The sequence below is a fragment of the Cetorhinus maximus genome, chromosome 10 (assembly GCF_964194155.1).
Source record: "Cetorhinus maximus chromosome 10, sCetMax3.hap1.1, whole genome shotgun sequence".
Taxonomy (NCBI): Eukaryota; Metazoa; Chordata; class Chondrichthyes; order Lamniformes; family Cetorhinidae; genus Cetorhinus; species Cetorhinus maximus.
Window position 1 is genome coordinate 99,430,406 of NC_135888.1, and position 18,677 is coordinate 99,449,082.

An 18,677-nucleotide genomic window follows, 5' to 3' on the forward strand; every position below is an offset into this window, starting at 1 on the left:
GCAGCTGTATTCCATCCAAGGACCCTGGGTAAGATTAACGCTGTCAAGGTCCACTTCTACAAACCCTCTTTCCCTCGGATCGCTACAGTGCTGATGGTGCATCTTTCCAGAGTTCCTTTTCAACTGACCAACCAACAACACCCCAGTTCATGATCTGGTCACCTCTGGTACAAACACACTCTTTAGCATGTCTGAGCCATTCACACCAGCTCGTTTGCACATTACTTCATCAAGAGCTTCAGGTGTTCTCTTGGTGCCAAACAGAAAACCGACCTTTGCATAGAGAGTTCTGCTTGCTATTCCTGAACTCACAAGGGGAAAAAACTTCAGTGGAATGGCAATCGCAGTCAGATTGCCACTCCACTCTTTTTTATTTAGCTTAGTCGGAACTGCACATTTCTCACCTGGACTTCTGACCCAGGCCTGGTGAGAAATGTGTAGTGCAGCAGCTCCAGACTCCTTCAAGTGCAGGGCAGCAGCTTCGAGGGAAGTGAAGCCACACGCCCATTTCATGGCACCAGCTGCCGTAAACCAGGTAAGTTTAAAGGACCTAGCCACTTTAAGAAGCTGGGGGTGGGTGGGGGAGGCTAGGGTGGTTGGAAGGGGTGGGGGGTGCTAGTGGTTGTGATTGGGTGGTTGGGGGGGATGGTTGGGGGAGGGAGAATTGGGTGGCCGGGGAAGGGGCGCAGGTAGTTGGGGGGAGTTTGGATGGTTGGAGGGGGTTGGGTTGGGGGGTGGGTCAGTGGGGAGGGTGGCTGGGGATTGGGGTCAGTAATATAGTCACCCAGGCATTAGAAATGGTTTTAACCCTAATTTTTCCTGGGTAAGTATTCTACTGAGAGTGTCAAAATCATCCAGATTCTCCGATTTAAATTGGAGTTTCACCCGGTTCCCAGTGCAGGGTAATTGCCCATTGAAGTTCTAACTTCCCGGGCAATTGCTGTGTGGTCCTTGTGTGGGAAAGTTTGGGGGAGGCCCCCCCCAGTGTATCTTCTGTGGTACCTCCCAGATATGTCCCCAAACAACTCCCCACCCCACCCCAAACCACCACCACCACCGGAAGTTCTTGGCCAAGGAGTTCTGAGTCTGCATTCTGCGGTAGCATCACAGACTGAAACATGACACCCTCAATTAGTTTCTGTTTGCCTTTTTTTTAAACTGGCTTTCATCCCCACAGCAATATCAGCTAGTCTAATTTATCAGAAATGATCTCAACCAAGAATCACTTCACAACCCTCTGCCCAGTAACTTGGTTTCACTTTGGGGTAAGGAAATATCTCTCAAATACAAGCTCCGTACAGAGTTCCTCATACCTGTTGCTCAACTAAGCTGACAATCAATTGCCCAGAAGAAATAAAAGAACAACTTGGGCAAAACAGCAGAGACTGGGAACACAAAAAGCAATGTCATGATTGTGAAGGAGTCTAGAGTGTTGGATGAGGAAAAAAGTTAGGCTTTGCTCTTAAACAAGCCACAGGCAGTCAGTTGCTAAGGAAGCTGCAAACAGGATGTGTAGCAGAGTCCATTTCCAATAAGTCCAGAGGTTCCCTGCATAAATCCCCAAGAAGACCCAACCACACAAGACAGCACAGGCTCATCAGTCTTGAAGCAGAACAGTTCACCACGGCCAGACAGTAAATTAAGTAAATTGTGTAATGATAATTAGCCAGGACACCTTCTCAGCTACTACCAGGGCTTGCAGTGAGTACACATCCATGAGCATAATATTGATCTCCCTCTTTTCTGTGGCAACTTTCCAGCAGTGACTGGAAAATACTCTATTCCTACTCCTCCAATCATTATGTCTGTTTCACAGCCATTTTTTTTTCAGAGTTCAAGAAGCTGTGGTTTGCTTTAACACACCATCTATCAGACATTACTACTGACGACAATACACACTCTGATTAGATTGCTTTTGAGATGGAATTGAATACTACAATAGTCAGTCATTGACATCATTTTGATGCCATTGTCAGCCATCCTAGCTCCTTTGGGGACAGGTGCATCTGCCAAAGTTATTAATATGCAGCTCTATTATTGTTGGTATTGATTGAGGGGCGTAGAACAGTGATGTCCCTTATAAATCACTGCCTAGACGCAGGCATGGCTAAAGTGACACTGTTTTATCCATGTGCACTAATTTTAGTAGGAAACAGCTTCACACACAACACAAGTAAATATATTTAATGTGTATGTTTACTCATTCAGTGTGAAATTTTGCTGCCTTGGGGATCTTCACTGTTGGATTTTCCTCACTTTTCACACCTGTCAGTGGGCTAAATAAATTTGAAAATTCTATACTGAGAAGTGCTTTGACATTTTGGAGTTCCAAGCCAATCAGAGTATGTAAGTTTTGAGTACCACTGAAGGTTTCTGTGCAATAGTATTCATTTATTTATACATGGACGTTGAATGAATTCGATTGCCTACCATTGATCATCTTTCTCATTGTTTTGAAAGAAGTTCAGATTTCATGTTCAAGGAAAACTTAACCCTTGACCCTTAAACCCTTGATTCTGTCTATGAAGTGATGCTGTTTGAAACTGCTATGATTTGTGACATGTTGGCCTTGAACTTAAGGTGAAAGGGTAAGATGTAATTGCATGCATGATGGCCAAATGGCCTCCCTTTGTGTTATATCGTTCTATTATTTTGTGAATTCAGTGAATGGTCTTTTATGTAGTGAAGTGAGGAAAGATCACCTGATTAAACATTGCAGATTGTGAATTTTTCAGACACCGCCCCAAATGAGTTCTCCCTCCTCACAGGTAATCTGACATTTTGTTTTCTGTATAAAAGGATTGCAGGAATAAAAGCAGTTTGATTTCTTGTCACATTAACTCCAGAGAGAGTGACTGCCCTTGACATCAAGGCAGCATATGGCCGAGTGTGGCATCGAGGCGCCCTAGCAAAACTGGAGCTAATGGGAATCAGGGAAAACTCTCCACTGGCTGGAGTCATACTTAGCACAAAGGAAGATGGTTGTGGTTGTTGGAAGTCTATCATCTTAGCTCTAGAACATCACTGCAGGAGTTCCTTAGGGTAGTGTCCTAGGCCCAAGCATCTTCAACTGCATCGTCAATGACCTTCCTTCCATCATAAGGTCAGAAGTGGCGATGTGCAATCATCAGCGAACAATGTTCACCATTTGCAACGACTCAGATACTGAAGCAGCCCATGTCTAAATGCAGCAAGATCTGGACAATATCCAGGCTTAGGTTGTGAAGTGGCAAATAACATTTGTGCTGCACAAATGACAGGCAGTGACCATTTCCAACAAGAGAGAATCTAACCTTCACCCCTTGACATTCAATGGCATTACCATCACTGAATCCTCCACTATCAACATCTTGGTGGCTACTATTGACCAGAAACTGAACTGAACTAGCCATATACAAGAGCAGGTCAGAAGCCAGGAATCTTGCAGCGAGTAACTCATCTCCTGACTCCCTAAAGCCTGCCCACTATGGAGTGTGATAGAATACTCTCCACTTGCCTGGATGAATGCAGCTCCAACAGCACTCAAGAAGCTTGACACCATCCATAACAAAACAGCCTGCTTATTGGCACCCTATCTACAAACATTCACTTCCCTACCACCAACAAATAGTGGCAGTAGTGTGTACCATCTATGAGATGCACTGCAGGAACTCACCAAGGCTCCTTAGACAGCACCTTCCAAACCCACGACCACTACCATCTAGGAGGACAAGGGCAGTAGACAGATTGTTTCACCACCACCTAGAAGTCACCCTCCAAGCCAACCCCCATCTTAACTTGGAAATATATTGCAGTTCCTTCGCTGTTGCTGGGTCAAAATCCTGGAACTCCCTAACAACATGTGGGTGTACCTACACAACATGGACTGCAACAGTTCAAGAAAGCAGCTCACCACTACCTTCTCGAGGGCAATTGGAGATGGGCAATAAATGTTGACCTAGCCAGTGAAACCCACATCCCATGATTGAATTTAAAAAATGTAATTAATTACAGCTTTATAATGATGTTAGGCAGGGGAGGAGTTAATTTAAACAGCACTAATTTCTCCTCTCACCATCCATCTGTAAACAGAAAGGTGTTTTGATTTGTTTTCCTCTTTGTAAGCGGTGTTGTATTTCCCAACTCCCCTGTTTTGGTGCGATCCAATTTTATATTAAGAACCCCACAGCAAACTCTTGATAGGATGAACTCAAAGGGTTACTTTATTTGCACGAAGTGAAAACACGAAAAGAGATTTTGCAACGCCCCCTTTGCATTCAGATAGTAAGGAGTGTTATGATCCCAGCTGAGATTACCCCTGGACAAGCCTGATCCCAGAGTGGAACCCAGCTTGATAGATCCTAACTTTTATTTGTTTGTTTAGATATATGGAGAGTAGCTACTGAAGAGAGTCACAGGAGTCAGCTAATGAACTTATAACAAAACATTTATTCAACAAGAGGTGAACTATATTGCAATACCCCTTCGCCCAGAATTATACCTTTACAGATATATACAGATTTGTAAGGATAATAACAAGTTGCAAAAGCTATCTTATATTTTAATGTTAACGCAAAGTACACAGACCATGTAAACTAATGGTGACCTGTGGCCAGACACATTGCCCTCTAAAACCAAGTGACAGATGTCACCTCAACCAGATGCTATGGATCTCTCCTAAACTCCCCCTCCCCCCACACCCACCACCACCATCACCACAGATTCTTGTCACACCGTGTGTCAACCAGTGCACTGTCTTTCACACAAGAGTTTCCAATCTCCACTTTCCAACACCTCGTCTTGCAATCTTCTCCCAAACCGACGCTTTCTCTCAGATCCCTTTCTCAAGGGTTCACCTCCAAGGTTTCGAACTCCCCTTCCGATATTCCTCTTCCCTGGGTCACCACATGCATTCAAGCTGTCTTCCATGCACTGTCACCAACTCAGCCGTCAACAGTACCACTGCTTCACATGCCCATAGCAAAGAGTTACAGACCTTCAGCTGTCTCTTTGGACCTTCTTGCCTCTTGCAAGCTGTTCTCATCTTAAATCTGCTTTCTGCAGCATTTGTTTCTTTAAATCTGAAGCTTGGCGCCTCTCTCTCTGTCCCTCACCCTTAACTTCACTTAATAGGACATTTTCCAGGTTCCTGCCCTTCCTTTGACTAGAAGGTCTGCTTGGGACTTTCTCTCGTCTCTATCTCATTCCTTTGCCCTTGGGACCTTTTGTTTCTTTTGGGAAATCTACAGCTCCCTCTCCCAGTGTCCAGTCTCTTTGGGGTCCTGGCTTCAAACTGAACTTAAAACTGCTGTTTTTTTAGTTTTTTCTGTGTGTCTGTAGGTGGGATCTGCCCCGCTGCCCCCCGTTTCTAGGCAACAGTCCAATTCTTCTGCCCTTGTTTGTTAGCTTAAGTCGTCAAACTCTCATTGGAAAATGCCAGCACATTTTTAAAAGTGAAACTAAAACTCTATTTGACCTTTTTTATCACACAGATACGGGAATACAAATTAAACTTAAACTTTAAAGCTAAAACTCAGTCCTAACTCCCACAAATTCCCCCAGTATAACAAACTATCTCTCTTTCCTAACAAGAGGGATACAGAAAAGAAAGATTTACAGTGCAGAGACCACAGACAAAAGAAATATGGTTTCACGTGGGTTCCATAGTCCAGAATCAAAGTCCAATGAGGTAGTCCTTCACAGAGGTCAGGGTTGAAAACTGATGCTGTATAATTCACTTTTCCGGTGCTGTTGAATTCACATGATAGAAGCATGCAGAGATGAATCAGTCTTATCGGTGACCGGTACAGAATTTCCAGCAGAAACGGTGTAGATGGGGGCCAGGTATTCCACCTGGGCAGAGCTTCTTGTCTATGAGGCTGCTAGTTAGATGGTCAACAGCAGACTAAGCTATGCAGTTCAGCAAGGCAATGATGCTTGTTCCACAAGCCAGAGGCCCATGTCACACGACTCCCACCTCTCCACCAGGTCTTTGACACAGAATGTCTTTCCATCATCTGAATTCCAAAGACTGTTAAATGTCTCAGCCATGAGGAATTGAAAGGAAGGTTGCAGAGCCTTTGTTTTAGCAGATGATCAATCTCCTTCTGGCCAGCCGGTATTATTTAATGCAAATAGCCTTTGTATAGCTCTCTTTGAAGTTGGGCTGTACAGGTCACAGATGGTCGTTAGTGGTTCCTCATAGGTAACGAGGTGCAAGTTTTCCCAAAACTGCAATTAGCTTGTTTTGTTTGGAGGTCACACGCAGACATAGGTTCAGCCATTTTAAAGATCTTTGCTCAGTTTCAAAATTTTAGAAATAGCAATGAGCATATCTATATATATTTTATAAAAATATACAGTGTGAGATCATAGTCCCTCATATTAACACACAATTCATTAAATTATGCAGTATGGGGTTATCAAAACAAAGTATTTTCAGAATGGGATCAGTTTTCACAAGGAGACCAAACTGCCACTTGACCTTTTACTACTGTCAAACCTTCAAAAAGGCAGGAAATAAATGATCCTTTTCACCAATCTCTTCCAGGGTTCTCCATCGACCAAACGTCGTGGCCAGACATTACAGCCAATCATTGAAGGTGAAACGGCCCACTTCTTTGAAGATACAAAGGTAAGATTTAATTGTATTCATAATATATCAAGTTGAATCATTACTTGTAGCTTTATTAGTTACACAACCCTCCAAATTGTTTTGATGGCAGTTTGTGAAATCCCCTTGATTGTTTTGTTGACAGTGCAACAATACATATTGAAGTTCAGCTTGGAATTGTTTGAAGAAGGTACATAAATTATGAAAATAAATGGTGAAAGAACTGTAGCTTAATTCCAGCTTAGTTGTACTGCTAGTTGGCACAGCTAGAAGTTATGTGGGAGATTGTTAATAATGGAGTGTGGTATGGTATGATTCCAAGTAAGGAACAGACTGTTCACAATTCCGCTTTGGATTTTCTATAAACATGTCTGGTGTACGAAATACATTCATGATGATTGGGAGGCACAGTCAAAGATTTGTGGATCTTCTGGCAGAAATATCTTCCATTCCATGCCTAGACCTGCTGTAATGTTTTGTGGGCAATGACACCAGTCTTGTCTTGAGCTGAAGTCAGAATCTCAGTTAAGAGGCGTTTCCTAACAAAAAGACCTACAATTCAGGAGTAGCTGTTGCTCCATGTGATGCTCATGACTCCAAACATATCTACTACTTTGTCAGTTAAGCGCCTTTGTTTTGGCATTTTTATGCTTGATGACATAGTTTTGAATCCGCCATCTCCAGTTTATTTTTCGGGTAAAACTATCAAACCGAAGAGTTAGTTGGTATTTGCTCTGGGAAATCTTGACTGTAAAAAGTATTCTATTTTTGCTCTTTCTTACCTCTTCCATTCATCACCACCCCCTGGCCAGCAAAACAAGAGAACACTGTTTCCCTTCACAGCTGCTTTGATCAGTTAACTTGTGCTAAGCTAGTTACTATAACTAACTGGTTACTTGATTAAGTGGTCTTACAGTATATAGAAAAGATTGATCTTGTGGCTAGTTATTTTATCTTAATCATGGAATGGATCTGCTGTTATATAACTGAATAAAAACTCTGAGCAATCTTTAGAATTTTAATTGTGAATTTAATAGTATCCATGCACATCGATCAGCGAGTACAAGTTTATAGCTTTCTTTGTATTTTTGTCTTTTTAGGAAGAGGAGGAGGAGGAGGATGATTGTAACGTGACAGGAGACTTCACTCTTACCCTAAGGCCAGACTTACATGCTCGGAATTTTTTAGATCAGTTGGATAATGATCACAACACAATTGCATCAGCTGTAAAAGAGACTTCAGTAAGGCTGAGCCTTGACATAGGGGTATCAAGCATTCATGCTGCATCAATGTATGTATATTGAAGTATCACATTTTGATGTGTAATATTACATTTTTTTTGTTTTTAGTGGTGGGAAAGGTGAGAGATAATTAGTCTTGCGTCAAAAACCTTAATGAGAAGATCATTCTCTCTCCAAATTTTAGTACAGTTTTGGTGTGGCCATCTGGACAGTCATAATTGATTGTGATTTACATGTAAAGATGTGAATTTGTGCTATGTTCCAAAAAAAGCATGATTTCCTAATACGTGCCCAGTGTATAGAGATGCTTCACATGTACAAATTGAGCTGAGGGGTGCTTCGATAGTCATTTGTTCCAAGTTTTCAAGAACATCAGTTCCTCTTTGAGGAAAGCAGAATTTAATATTTGAAGAGTGGAAAAGTAATGCATAGCTAGCAGTATGTTAGTGCATTTTGTTTTGCTGGAGCACTTAAATAATTGAAATAAGTGTGAACACAAACTAGTCCTTCTATCATTTAATAGACCTTAATCAAATTACCTGTATTTGCATTTCTGTTAAGTATACAGATGGAGCTTTTTAACTTCTCTGCATAGCTAAGTTGCTTCACACTGGTAATCAGACTTGTGGCATTTCTATGAACCTTTCCAAAGCCTCAATATCAGCCATCATAATGAGACCAAAATTGGACACACTGTTTTTAATTATCATCAAGATTTTAAGCAAGGAAAAAAATGTTTTGTTTTATATTGAATAGCCCTATGGATGCATTCCAGTACCCTATTTGCTTTAGGTACAGCTTTATGGCATTGATTATGAACCTTTTAAAGAATTATAAACTATAATGCCCAGATCTCTCTAACCATTTGTTCCAGATCTGTTGCCCGGTTGTGTATATGTATCTTTAATATCAACCCTGCCAATGTGCATTACATTACACTTACCCAAGTTGAGTACCATTTGCCAAGCCTGGGTCCATATCTGAACCATGTCTAGATCTACTTGCAGTAGCCTCCAGCCCTAACGTACTCCAATGTTCCATCTAAATTTTTTGTGCTGCGTGGGCTACAAATTTTTCTGAGAACTACCTTTTTGTCCATGGATGGCTCGTGGTTTAAAAATCACTGAATTTTTATGAGCTGTCTGTTTATTCCAAATTGCTGCATGGCCGTGCACCAAAGAGGGAAAATTTGGTCTCCTCCCACTGGAACCATTCTCCTTCTCACAGGTCCTGGTTGATCTTTTCTCTAACAGGTCACATTATACTTCTGCTATTACGTGGCCCATTCTCCCTTCGCCCACTGGTCCTGCTATTTCGTGCACCTGAACTTTTAACTCTCATTTCTTGACACAAGACTCGTACTTCCTGGAGAGTAAATTAAAAATCTGGGCTTAGATCAGAAACAACTTTAAATCCCTTCATCTTGCCGACAGTGAAATGATATGCACAGAACCTGGACTCCCATCAGTTAACCCAGAGAATTTCAATTTACTTCCATTTCCAGACAGGTTGACCATACCATCTTCCTCCAACACCTCTCCACTGTTGTCCAGCTGGTTGGGACTGGTCTCACCTGGTTATACTCTTATCTATCTAATCACAGCCAGATTATTGCTTGCAATGGCTTCTCTTCCCATCCTGCACTTTTAACTATCCCCCCAAGAATCTGCCCTTTACCCCCTCCTATTTCACATCTACAGACTGCCTCTCAGCAACGTCATCTGAAAGCGCAGCATTGATTTTTCATGTATGCTGACGAGACCCAGCTGCATCTCACCACCATCTCTTTCGACTCCTCCAATGTTGTTAAATTATCAGACTGCTGATCTGTTATTTAGCACTGGTTAAGCAGAAATTTCCTCCAGTATTGAGAAGGCTGAAGCCATTCATTTCAGTCTCTGCTCCAAACTTTGTTCCCTAACTATTGACTCCTTCCCTCTCCCTGGAAACCATCTGAAACTAAATCAAAGTGTTCACAACCTTGGTGTCATATTTGAACCCAAGATAAACTTTCAACCACGCTTCCGTGCCATGACTAAGAATAGGGTATTTCCACCTCCGTAACATCAGCCAGCTTTACCCCTGCTTCAGCTCAACTGCTGAAACCTTCCTTCATGCCTTTGTTACCTTGAAACTTGAGTATTCCAACACATTCCTGGCTAGTCTTTCACATTCTACCCTCGGTAAACTTGAGGTAATTGAAAACTCTGTTGCTTGTATCCTTATTCACACCAAGATCAATTCACCTGTTACCCCTGTGCTCGCTAATCTACATCAGCTCCCAATCAGGCAAAGTCCTAATCTTAAAATTCTCATTCTTGTTTGCAATTCCCTCCATGATCTCACCCCTCCCTATCTCTGTAATCTCTGCCAGCTCCACAACCCTTTGAAATTATTGTGCTTATCTGACTCTGGTCTCTTTAGCATCCCCGATTTCAATTAATCCATCATTGACGTCAATGCCTTTAGCTGCCTTTGCCGAAGCTCTGAAGTCTCTCTCCACATCTCTCTGGCTCTATCTTGCTTTCCTCCTTTAAGACACTCCTTTAAACCTGCCTCTTTGACCAAGCGTTTGGTCATCTGATCTAATGTCACCTTATGTGGCTTGGTGTCATTCTACTTTATAAAGCTCTTGTGAAACACGTTGGAACCTTTTAGTATGTTAAATACGCTATATAAATATATGTTGCTGTGGCTCAGTCAATTCAAAAGGTAGGTGTTAATTGCCCAAGTTCAAAATATATGACCAATAACTTATTCTGCATCAAAACCCTACCTGTCAGAAAGCATTAGATGCTCATTGAGACTAAACTTATTGATTACCTTCAGCCTAGACGGTGTGTTTTGTCTGGCTAAGATGGGCTGTGCCCACTGGGCTTGTGACCTTTAGTTGCTGTGGCCCTTTCTGAACTGTTCAGCTCCAGGTCAAGTGTTAGGCCATTGTGAACTGCTGAATGGGGAGGACTCCCGATTAGTGCTTACTATAATTCAGGGATGTCAACTAGATGCTCTGAGACCAATCACTTTTATCCTGCTCAGCCCCTCTCCTCACGGAATAACTGGCTAACTGGAAATTTTCCCAAGTCTCCTCCCCTGACCCTTGATCAATGCCATTCTGAAGCTCAGTTTCTCATTGGGCTCCAAGACCTTGCTCAACTGCATGTCTCCCTCCCTTCTCACCGTGTGCTGTTCACCTACCTGCAAGTACTGCAATGAAAGCTGAAGCAACAGCCATAAGGTGATGCATCGTAGTAATAAACTATGGTGGAACACCATTCAAATGCATTTTGAGCCTCAGAAACTTCCAGTTACCCCAACCCTTATGTGTTCTGTTTTTCAAACATCTCTTTACCCATTTGGCCACAGTGCCTTGAATTCCACATGCTGTTTTCTTTGCCATAATTTCTATGTGATACCATGCAAATCTTCTTGGAATAATCTATGGAAACAATATCCAGTGCATTAATGGTCCTGTTGTTTCTTCAAAGAATTCTATAACATTGGTCAAGTATAAACTGCCCTTTAGAAATCTGGTGCTTCAAGGCCTTGACTTAACTCCTATTTCTTCAATTTCTCCCCATAAATGGGTTCTAATTATTTACTTGCAACTGAAGCAAAGCTAACTGGGTTACAAGTTCCTGTATTAATATCCCAGTCTACTTTTTCTTGAAGATTGTAGTCATATTTTCCAATCTGTGCCTGCCACAGAAATGTACACAATTATGTGCATTGTCTACTACTAACAAGAATTAGGAGCAGGAATAGGCCATTCTGCCCCTCTGCTCTACCATTCAAATACATTGTGGCTGATCTGATTTTTAAAAATCCAGTCATGGGATGTGGGCTTCGCTGCTGGGACAGCATTTATTGCCCATCACTAGTTGCCCTTGAGAAGGTGGTGGTGAGCTGCCTTCTTGAACCGCTGCAGTCCATGTGGTGTGGGTACACCCACAGTTCTGTTAGGAAGGGATTTCCAGGATTTTGACCCAGCGACAGTGAAGGAATGGTGATATATTTCCAAGTCAGGATGGTGAATGACTTGGAGGGGAACTTCTAGGTGGTGGTGTTCCCATCTATCTGCTGCCCTTGTTCTTCTAGATGGTAGTGGTCATGGGTTTGAAAGGTGCTGTTGAAGGAACCTTGATGAATTCCTGCAGTGCATCTCGTAGATGGTACACACTGCTGCTACTGTGCGTTGGTGGTGGAGGGGGTGAATGTTTGTGGATGTGGTGCCAATCAAGCGAGCTGCTTTGTCATAGATGGTGTCAAGCTTCTTGAGTGTTGTGGGAGCTGCACTCATCCAGGCAAGTGGGAAGTATTCCATCACACTCCTGACTTGTGTCTTGTAGATGATAGACAGGCTTTGGGGAGTCAGGAGGTTGGTTACTCGTCACACTCGTCCTAGCCTCTGACCTGCTCTTGTATCCACAGTATTTACATGGCTAGTCCAGTCCAGTTCAGTTTCTGGTCAGTGGTAACCCCCAGAGTGTTGATAGTAGGGGATTCAGTGATGGTAATGCCATTGAACATCAAGGGGCAATGGTTGGATTCTCTCTTGTGGGAGATGGTCATTGCCTGACACTTGTGTGGTGCGAAAGTTACTTGCCACTTGTCAGCCCTAGCCTGGATATTGTCCAGGTCTTGCTGCATTTGGACATGGGTGGCTTCAGTATCTGAGGGCTCATGAATGGTGCTGAACATTGTGCAATCATCAACGAACATTCCCACTTCTGACCTTATGTTGGAAGGAAGATCATTGATGAAGCAGCTGAAGATGGTTGGGCCAAGGACACTACCCTGAGGAACTCCCTGCGGTGATGTCCTGGAACTGAGATAACTGACCTCCAACAACTACAACCAACTTCCTTTGTGATAGGTATAACTCCAACCAGCAGAGAGATTCCCCCCTGATTCCCATTGACTCCAGTTTTGCTAGGGCTCCTTGATGCCACACTCTGTCAAATGCTGCCTTGATCTCGAGGGTGGTCACTGTCACTTGACCTCAGATGTTCATCTCTTTTGCCCATGTTTAAACCAAGGCTGTAATGAGGTCAGGAGCTGAGTGTCGCTGGCGGAACCCAAACTGGGTGTCAGTGAGCAGGTTATTGCTAAGCATATGCTGCTTGATAGCACTGTTGATGAATCCTTCCATTACTTTATTGATTGAGCATAGACTGATGGGGTAGTAATTGGTCAGGTTGGATTTGTCATTTTTGTGTACAGGACCTGGGCAATTTTCCACATAGCTGGGTAGATGCCAGTGTTGTAGCTGTACTGGAACAGCTTGGCTAGGGGCGCGGCAAGTTCTGGAGCAGAAGTCTTCAGTACTATTGACTTCACTCTCCACTGCCTCCCATAAATAACCCTTAACTACCTTGTCAATCAAAAAACCTATCTAACTCAACCTTTAAATATATTTAATGACCCAGCCTCCACTGCTCTCTTGGGAAGAGAATTCCACAGACTAATGACTCTGAGGAAAAAATTCTCATCTCCATCTTAAATAGGAGAGCCCTAATTTTTAAACTGTGTCCTCTCGTCCTAGACTCCCCCACTAGGAGAAACATGTCTCAGCATCCACTCTGTCAAGCCCCCTCAGGATCTTTGTTTCAATAAGATAACCTCTTATTCCTCTGTACTCCAATGGGTATATGCCCAACCTACTCAACCTTTCTTCATAAGATAACCCCTTCATCCTAGGAATCAGGCAAGTGAAACTTCTGAACTGCTTCCAATGCAGTTATATTCTTAAGTAAGCAGACGCAAACTGAACACAGTACTCTAGCTGCGGTCTCATTAAGACCCTGCAAAGCTGTAGCAACAATTCCTTACTTTTATATTCGATTCCCCTTGCAATTAACTCCAACATTTCCATTTGCTTTCCTAATCACTTGCTGTACTGCATACTTTTAGGAAATAGAGAGAGTTTAAGTAAGTTTGTATTTATGGGTGTTAAAAATGAGTTTTATCTTTAATGTTTAAGTTTGATTTGTATTTCTGTATCTTTGTGTTAAGAAAAGGTCAAGTTGAATTTTTGTTTCACTTTAAAAGGTGCTTGCATTTCTAATGAGAGTTTTACAGCTGTTGCAGCTAAGTTAAGCAAATGAGTAGAAAAACTGGGCTGTTGCCTAGCAATGGGTCTAGAGAGGCAGGTCCCTCCCACAAACACACATAAGAAACTAGAAACAACAGTTGATTTGGAAGCTGTTTGAGTTCAGTTGGTTTTGAAAGTAGCTGCCAAGAGAAACTGGAGCAAAGGGGACAGATAGCCTTCCCAAGCTAAAGAAAAGACCCCAATACAGGGGAGTGGAACAGGAGAAAGTCCCAAGCAGACCTTCTAGCCAAAGAAAGGGCAAGAACTGGGAAAAGGCCCTGTTAAGTGAAGTTAAGCTTGAGGGGCAGAGAGAACGGCTCCGACCTTCAGATTTAAAGAGACAAAAGATACAGAAAGCAGATTTAAAGCGAGAACAGCTTGCATGGGGCCAGAAGATCCAAAGAGACAACTGAAGGCCTGTAACTCTTTGCTATGGGCATATGAAGCAGTGGTGTACTGTTGACAGCTGAGTCAATGAGAGAGAGTGCATGGAAGAAAGCTTTAATGCATAGGGTGACCCAGGGAAGAGGAACACCGGAAGGAGAGTTCAAAACCCTAGAGGTAAACCCTTGTGGATGGTGCCTGAGAGAAAACGTCAGTTTGGGAGAAGATTCCAAGGTGATGTCTTGGAAAGTGGGGATTGGAAACCCTTGTGTAAAAGATTGAGTTCAGTGAGACTGGTTGACTCATGCCTGTGGGGAGAGATCCATAGCATCTGATTGAGGTGGCATCTGTCACTTGGTTTCAGAGTGTGGTGTGTCTGACCACTGGTTGCCTATTGGTTTACATGGATTGTGTATTTACTGTGGACATTAACGTATAAGATAGCTTTTGTAACTTGTGTGCTATCCTTACAAATCTGTATATATATGCTTTTGTTAGAAGTTCATTAGCTGACGCCGGTGACTCTGTTTGGTAGCCACTCTCCACGTATCTAAACAAACAAATAAAAGTTAGGATCTATCAAGCTAGGTTCCACCCTGGGATCAGGCTTGTCTAGTGGTAACCTCAGCTAGAGATCATAACAATACTAACTTTGTGATTCATGTACCAGGGCACCCAGATCCCTTTGTACTGCAGAGTGTTATCTCCATTTAAATAATATGCTGCTTTTTTTCCTGCCAAAGTTGACAAGTTCCCATTTCCCCACATTACACTCCATCTTCCAAAATTTTTCCCATTCACTTAACCTATCTATTGTTCGTAGGATCCACGCTGGTTGGTGAAGTCAAAATTAGGGCACAGAGCCTTTCCTTGCTGAGAGAATTTATTGTCTTTGTTCAGTGTCAACACTCCTCACATGTACCCATTGTCCCAGCTATCCCCTATTTGTGTTCAAATACCCTTCACCCGTTTCCCTTAACAATGTAATCGATATTAACAAATCATAACAATGTAATTGATAACACATTGACACCTATATCCCTTTTCAGGCTCCTTATGTCTTCTTGACAACTTACTTTCCTACCTATCTTTGTTATCAACAAATTTAGCTACCATATATTCAGTCACTTTGTCCAAGACGCATTGATATAGATTGTAAATAGTTGAGGCCTCAGCACCAATCCCTGGGGCACTCTACTAGTTATAGCCTGCCAACCTGAAAATTACTCATTTATCCCTACTCTCTGCTTCCTGTTAGCATTGGATAGAGGATTGGTTAGCTACTATGTTACCTATTTACATCATGAGCTCTTATTTTGTAAAGTAATCTTTGAAGTGGCACCACATCAGATGCCCTTTGGAAATTCCAAGAACAGCGCATCTACAGATTTCCTTTTATCAGGATCTTCTGATGAGTTCTAGCAACTTCTTAGTACCATTTGTTTTTCTCTGCTAACAGTTCTGTACCCACCTCTGGTGTTTCTACAGTCTCAATGTCCGCATTCTCTCGGAAGCAAGGTACTTATTTAGTATCTCTACCATTTCCATATGCTCAGCCATAAACTTGCTTTCTTCATCTTTGATATTGGTATTGAAAACTCTTTGGAATGAGCAAGTTTTATGTCCTGGCCAATGTTTAGCTCTCAACTTTCACCTTTAAAATAGATCATCTAGTAATTTATCCCTTTACTGCTTGAGGGATCTTTCTGTGTGCAAATTGACCGCTAATTTTACATTACTACATTTTAAAAGTAGTTTTAGCTGTGAAGTGATGTGGGACATTCTGAGGTCATGTAAACTTACTATATAAATGCTGAACAGTTTTCTTTACTTTCAAATTTGACTCTTCCCTATTCATCATAGAACCCAGCCTTTTATCGACTAGGAATGACATCCTGTGTGGTGACTGTGAAGAATTGTTTTATTTCTCCTCAACATCTCTATGGTGTTTGATACAGTCAATCAAACTTTTTTTTTATTGCTTCTCCTCAACTGTGTATGAGAGTCCACTCCTACCTGTCTGACACAGCCAACACATCTGCAGCAATGACTTTTCTTCCTGCCTACATTATCACTTCTGGAGCACCTGAAGGACCTTAACTTGGCCCACTCCTTTTGTTGATATACATTCTGTCTTTTGGTAATATCTTTAGCCCTCCATATATGTGCTTATGGCATTCAGTCCTACCTCTTCATTAGTCAACACCGTGGAATAAATTTGGTTCCCTTGCCATAGAATCCACCCCCCTCTTGATCACCTTGCTCAGGCTGAAATAAATCATATGAAACGTGGGTTTAGTGTTTGGTCCAGAGCTGAACTTCAAATTTGCTTACTTCCATCTTCACCACCGCTTCTCATGAGAATTTTTATTGATGCTTTTGTCCCCTTTCCTTACTGATCTAATGCAATTTCCTATTTTCAAAACATTAAATTAAAATTCTCACTCTCACTTTCATGACTTGTCCCACCCTATACCTACACTCTCTTAACCTCCACACATTTTATCCCTCTGCCGATGATCTTTTATCAGTAGTGCTAGAGCGCCACCATTTGAATGAGGATGTAATTACCCTGTGACATGTTCACATTGAACATTTTGTTGTAAATGTGGAAATAAAAATTTATAATAAATTCAGCACAAGTGAGACTAAAACATAGCAACAAGAAATAGTTTTGTAAATGAGAAGTGTATGTAGATTGAAGACCTTCAGAATGGCTTGATTGCTGCACACACTCTGGATAGCCCCCTCTTTATCCATGTTCCATTTGTCCCTTCCTCGTACTCACTCTAGTTGCCTTCTCCTACCATCCAGTCTCCCTCCTCAAAGAAAAATACAAAGAATTGTAAGGCATTGTATCTCATGGAAATTAATCTGGTATCCATACGGATCTCAATTTTGAAAACTAATGCTTTTTAAACCATTAGCTCTTAAATTATCCAAAAGAATTGTGTCTGAGGGAAGGGGTGGAAAGGCTACAAGTCAATTTTGTGCATGCTGTGACCTTCCTGTGTGGTTAATGCGCTATCTTTGTACGTTATACACAAGGCAACTTGGGTATCATTGCCCTAGGCTAGCCAGTGGATTCAAATTGTTAGAGTGCTGCCTCCATTTTTAGCAGCATTTGGTATCATGGAAAATGATTTAATATGCTGAACTACCCACTGTGGGTCTAATCTTCCTCATTGTACATTCTATGCTTTGTACACCGCTCCCACCAAGCTTCTGTTCAATTTGGTACTGAAATTAGATAAACTTGTTTTAGTCGTTTGATAGTACAGAACTTCAGTATTGCAGAAAAAAGAGACATCAACACTTTTCGTCTTGCATTCATCAGGACACTTTGTAAGAATACCAAAACCAGGGGAAAACAACAATTTATACTGTATGAGTAGAGAGTGCTGATTGGTTGGCAAGTGGACTCTGGTAGAGGTGTTGCCATGGAGAATGCACCAGTTGATGGTGACTGACAGTTAACTGCCAAGCATTTTTAAAATTTAAATCGGGCAGCTTGACCCTGATTGGTCAAGACATTGCTCAGAGGAATGAGTCAACGAATGGCTGTCACTTATTTTGTTTAGCTGAAACAGGTGCAATGAGTGTACATGTTCTTTCTGTCTGCAATGGACAGGGTCCTGTTTATTAAAATATGTAGCTTCCAGTACACGCAAATGTTGTGAGCCCGACTGACCCTTAAATGGGTTGTCAGCCTAATTCTTAACACATTGAGGTTTATTTAGCAAATTTTGTCCAATAGTGGAATTACATTGAACGTTGGATATTGTTTTGAGTTTTGCAAGCATGGGCTTGTTGGGTATGGTCTGTACCTTGCCCATTGCAAATGGCTGGGGCATGCTATTTGATATGATCTGCCAGTCTTTGGGATCTAAGGCCTAGCATCTAGCACATACCTAGCATCACACTGGCACTGAAATTCATATACCACATTACTCATTTGTGTGATAGGCAGAACATCTTTTTGGCTTGATGGCAGCATTCTGTTATTGCTGAATATGACTTGTGTTGCTACTGCATAGTAGCAGTGTGAAACAACAGCTTCCCCTGTTAAATTTTTTTAGATACCTTGCCCTTCCACGGTAATATGAGGTACACTAGGCACTTTTCAGGGCCTAAAGTGACGGCCTTAGGCCCGCTCATGAGTTTGCACAATATACAGCATGATGTCATCTGATCAGGGTAGCCATTATCCCACAGGATGCCTTTAATGCACCCTATATCAGTATCAAGCTTGTATGGTGATCAAATGGCTGTGGTGTTATTTACACGGTTGCCAATAAGAGCAATCTTATAGCTTGTGGAACTGTAAGAATTCCAAAGTGCATATTGACCAGTGAAGGTAGACTTG

The 18,677-nt window shown here is 42.0% G+C and overlaps 1 protein-coding gene across 2 annotated transcripts in view; it reads left to right on the forward strand.

Moving 5' to 3' along the window:
- Positions 1 to 18,677, forward strand: part of LOC144685874 (protein FAM13B-like) — a 176,334-nt gene that overhangs the window by 149,416 nt on the left and 8,241 nt on the right. For both annotated transcript variants that reach the window (XM_078550870.1, XM_078550871.1), the window contains 2 exons: positions 6,530 to 6,613; positions 7,693 to 7,883. In XM_078550870.1, the coding sequence (XP_078406996.1) occupies positions 6,530 to 6,613; positions 7,693 to 7,883 (275 nt within the window). The remainder of the gene's footprint in view (positions 1 to 6,529; positions 6,614 to 7,692; positions 7,884 to 18,677) is intronic.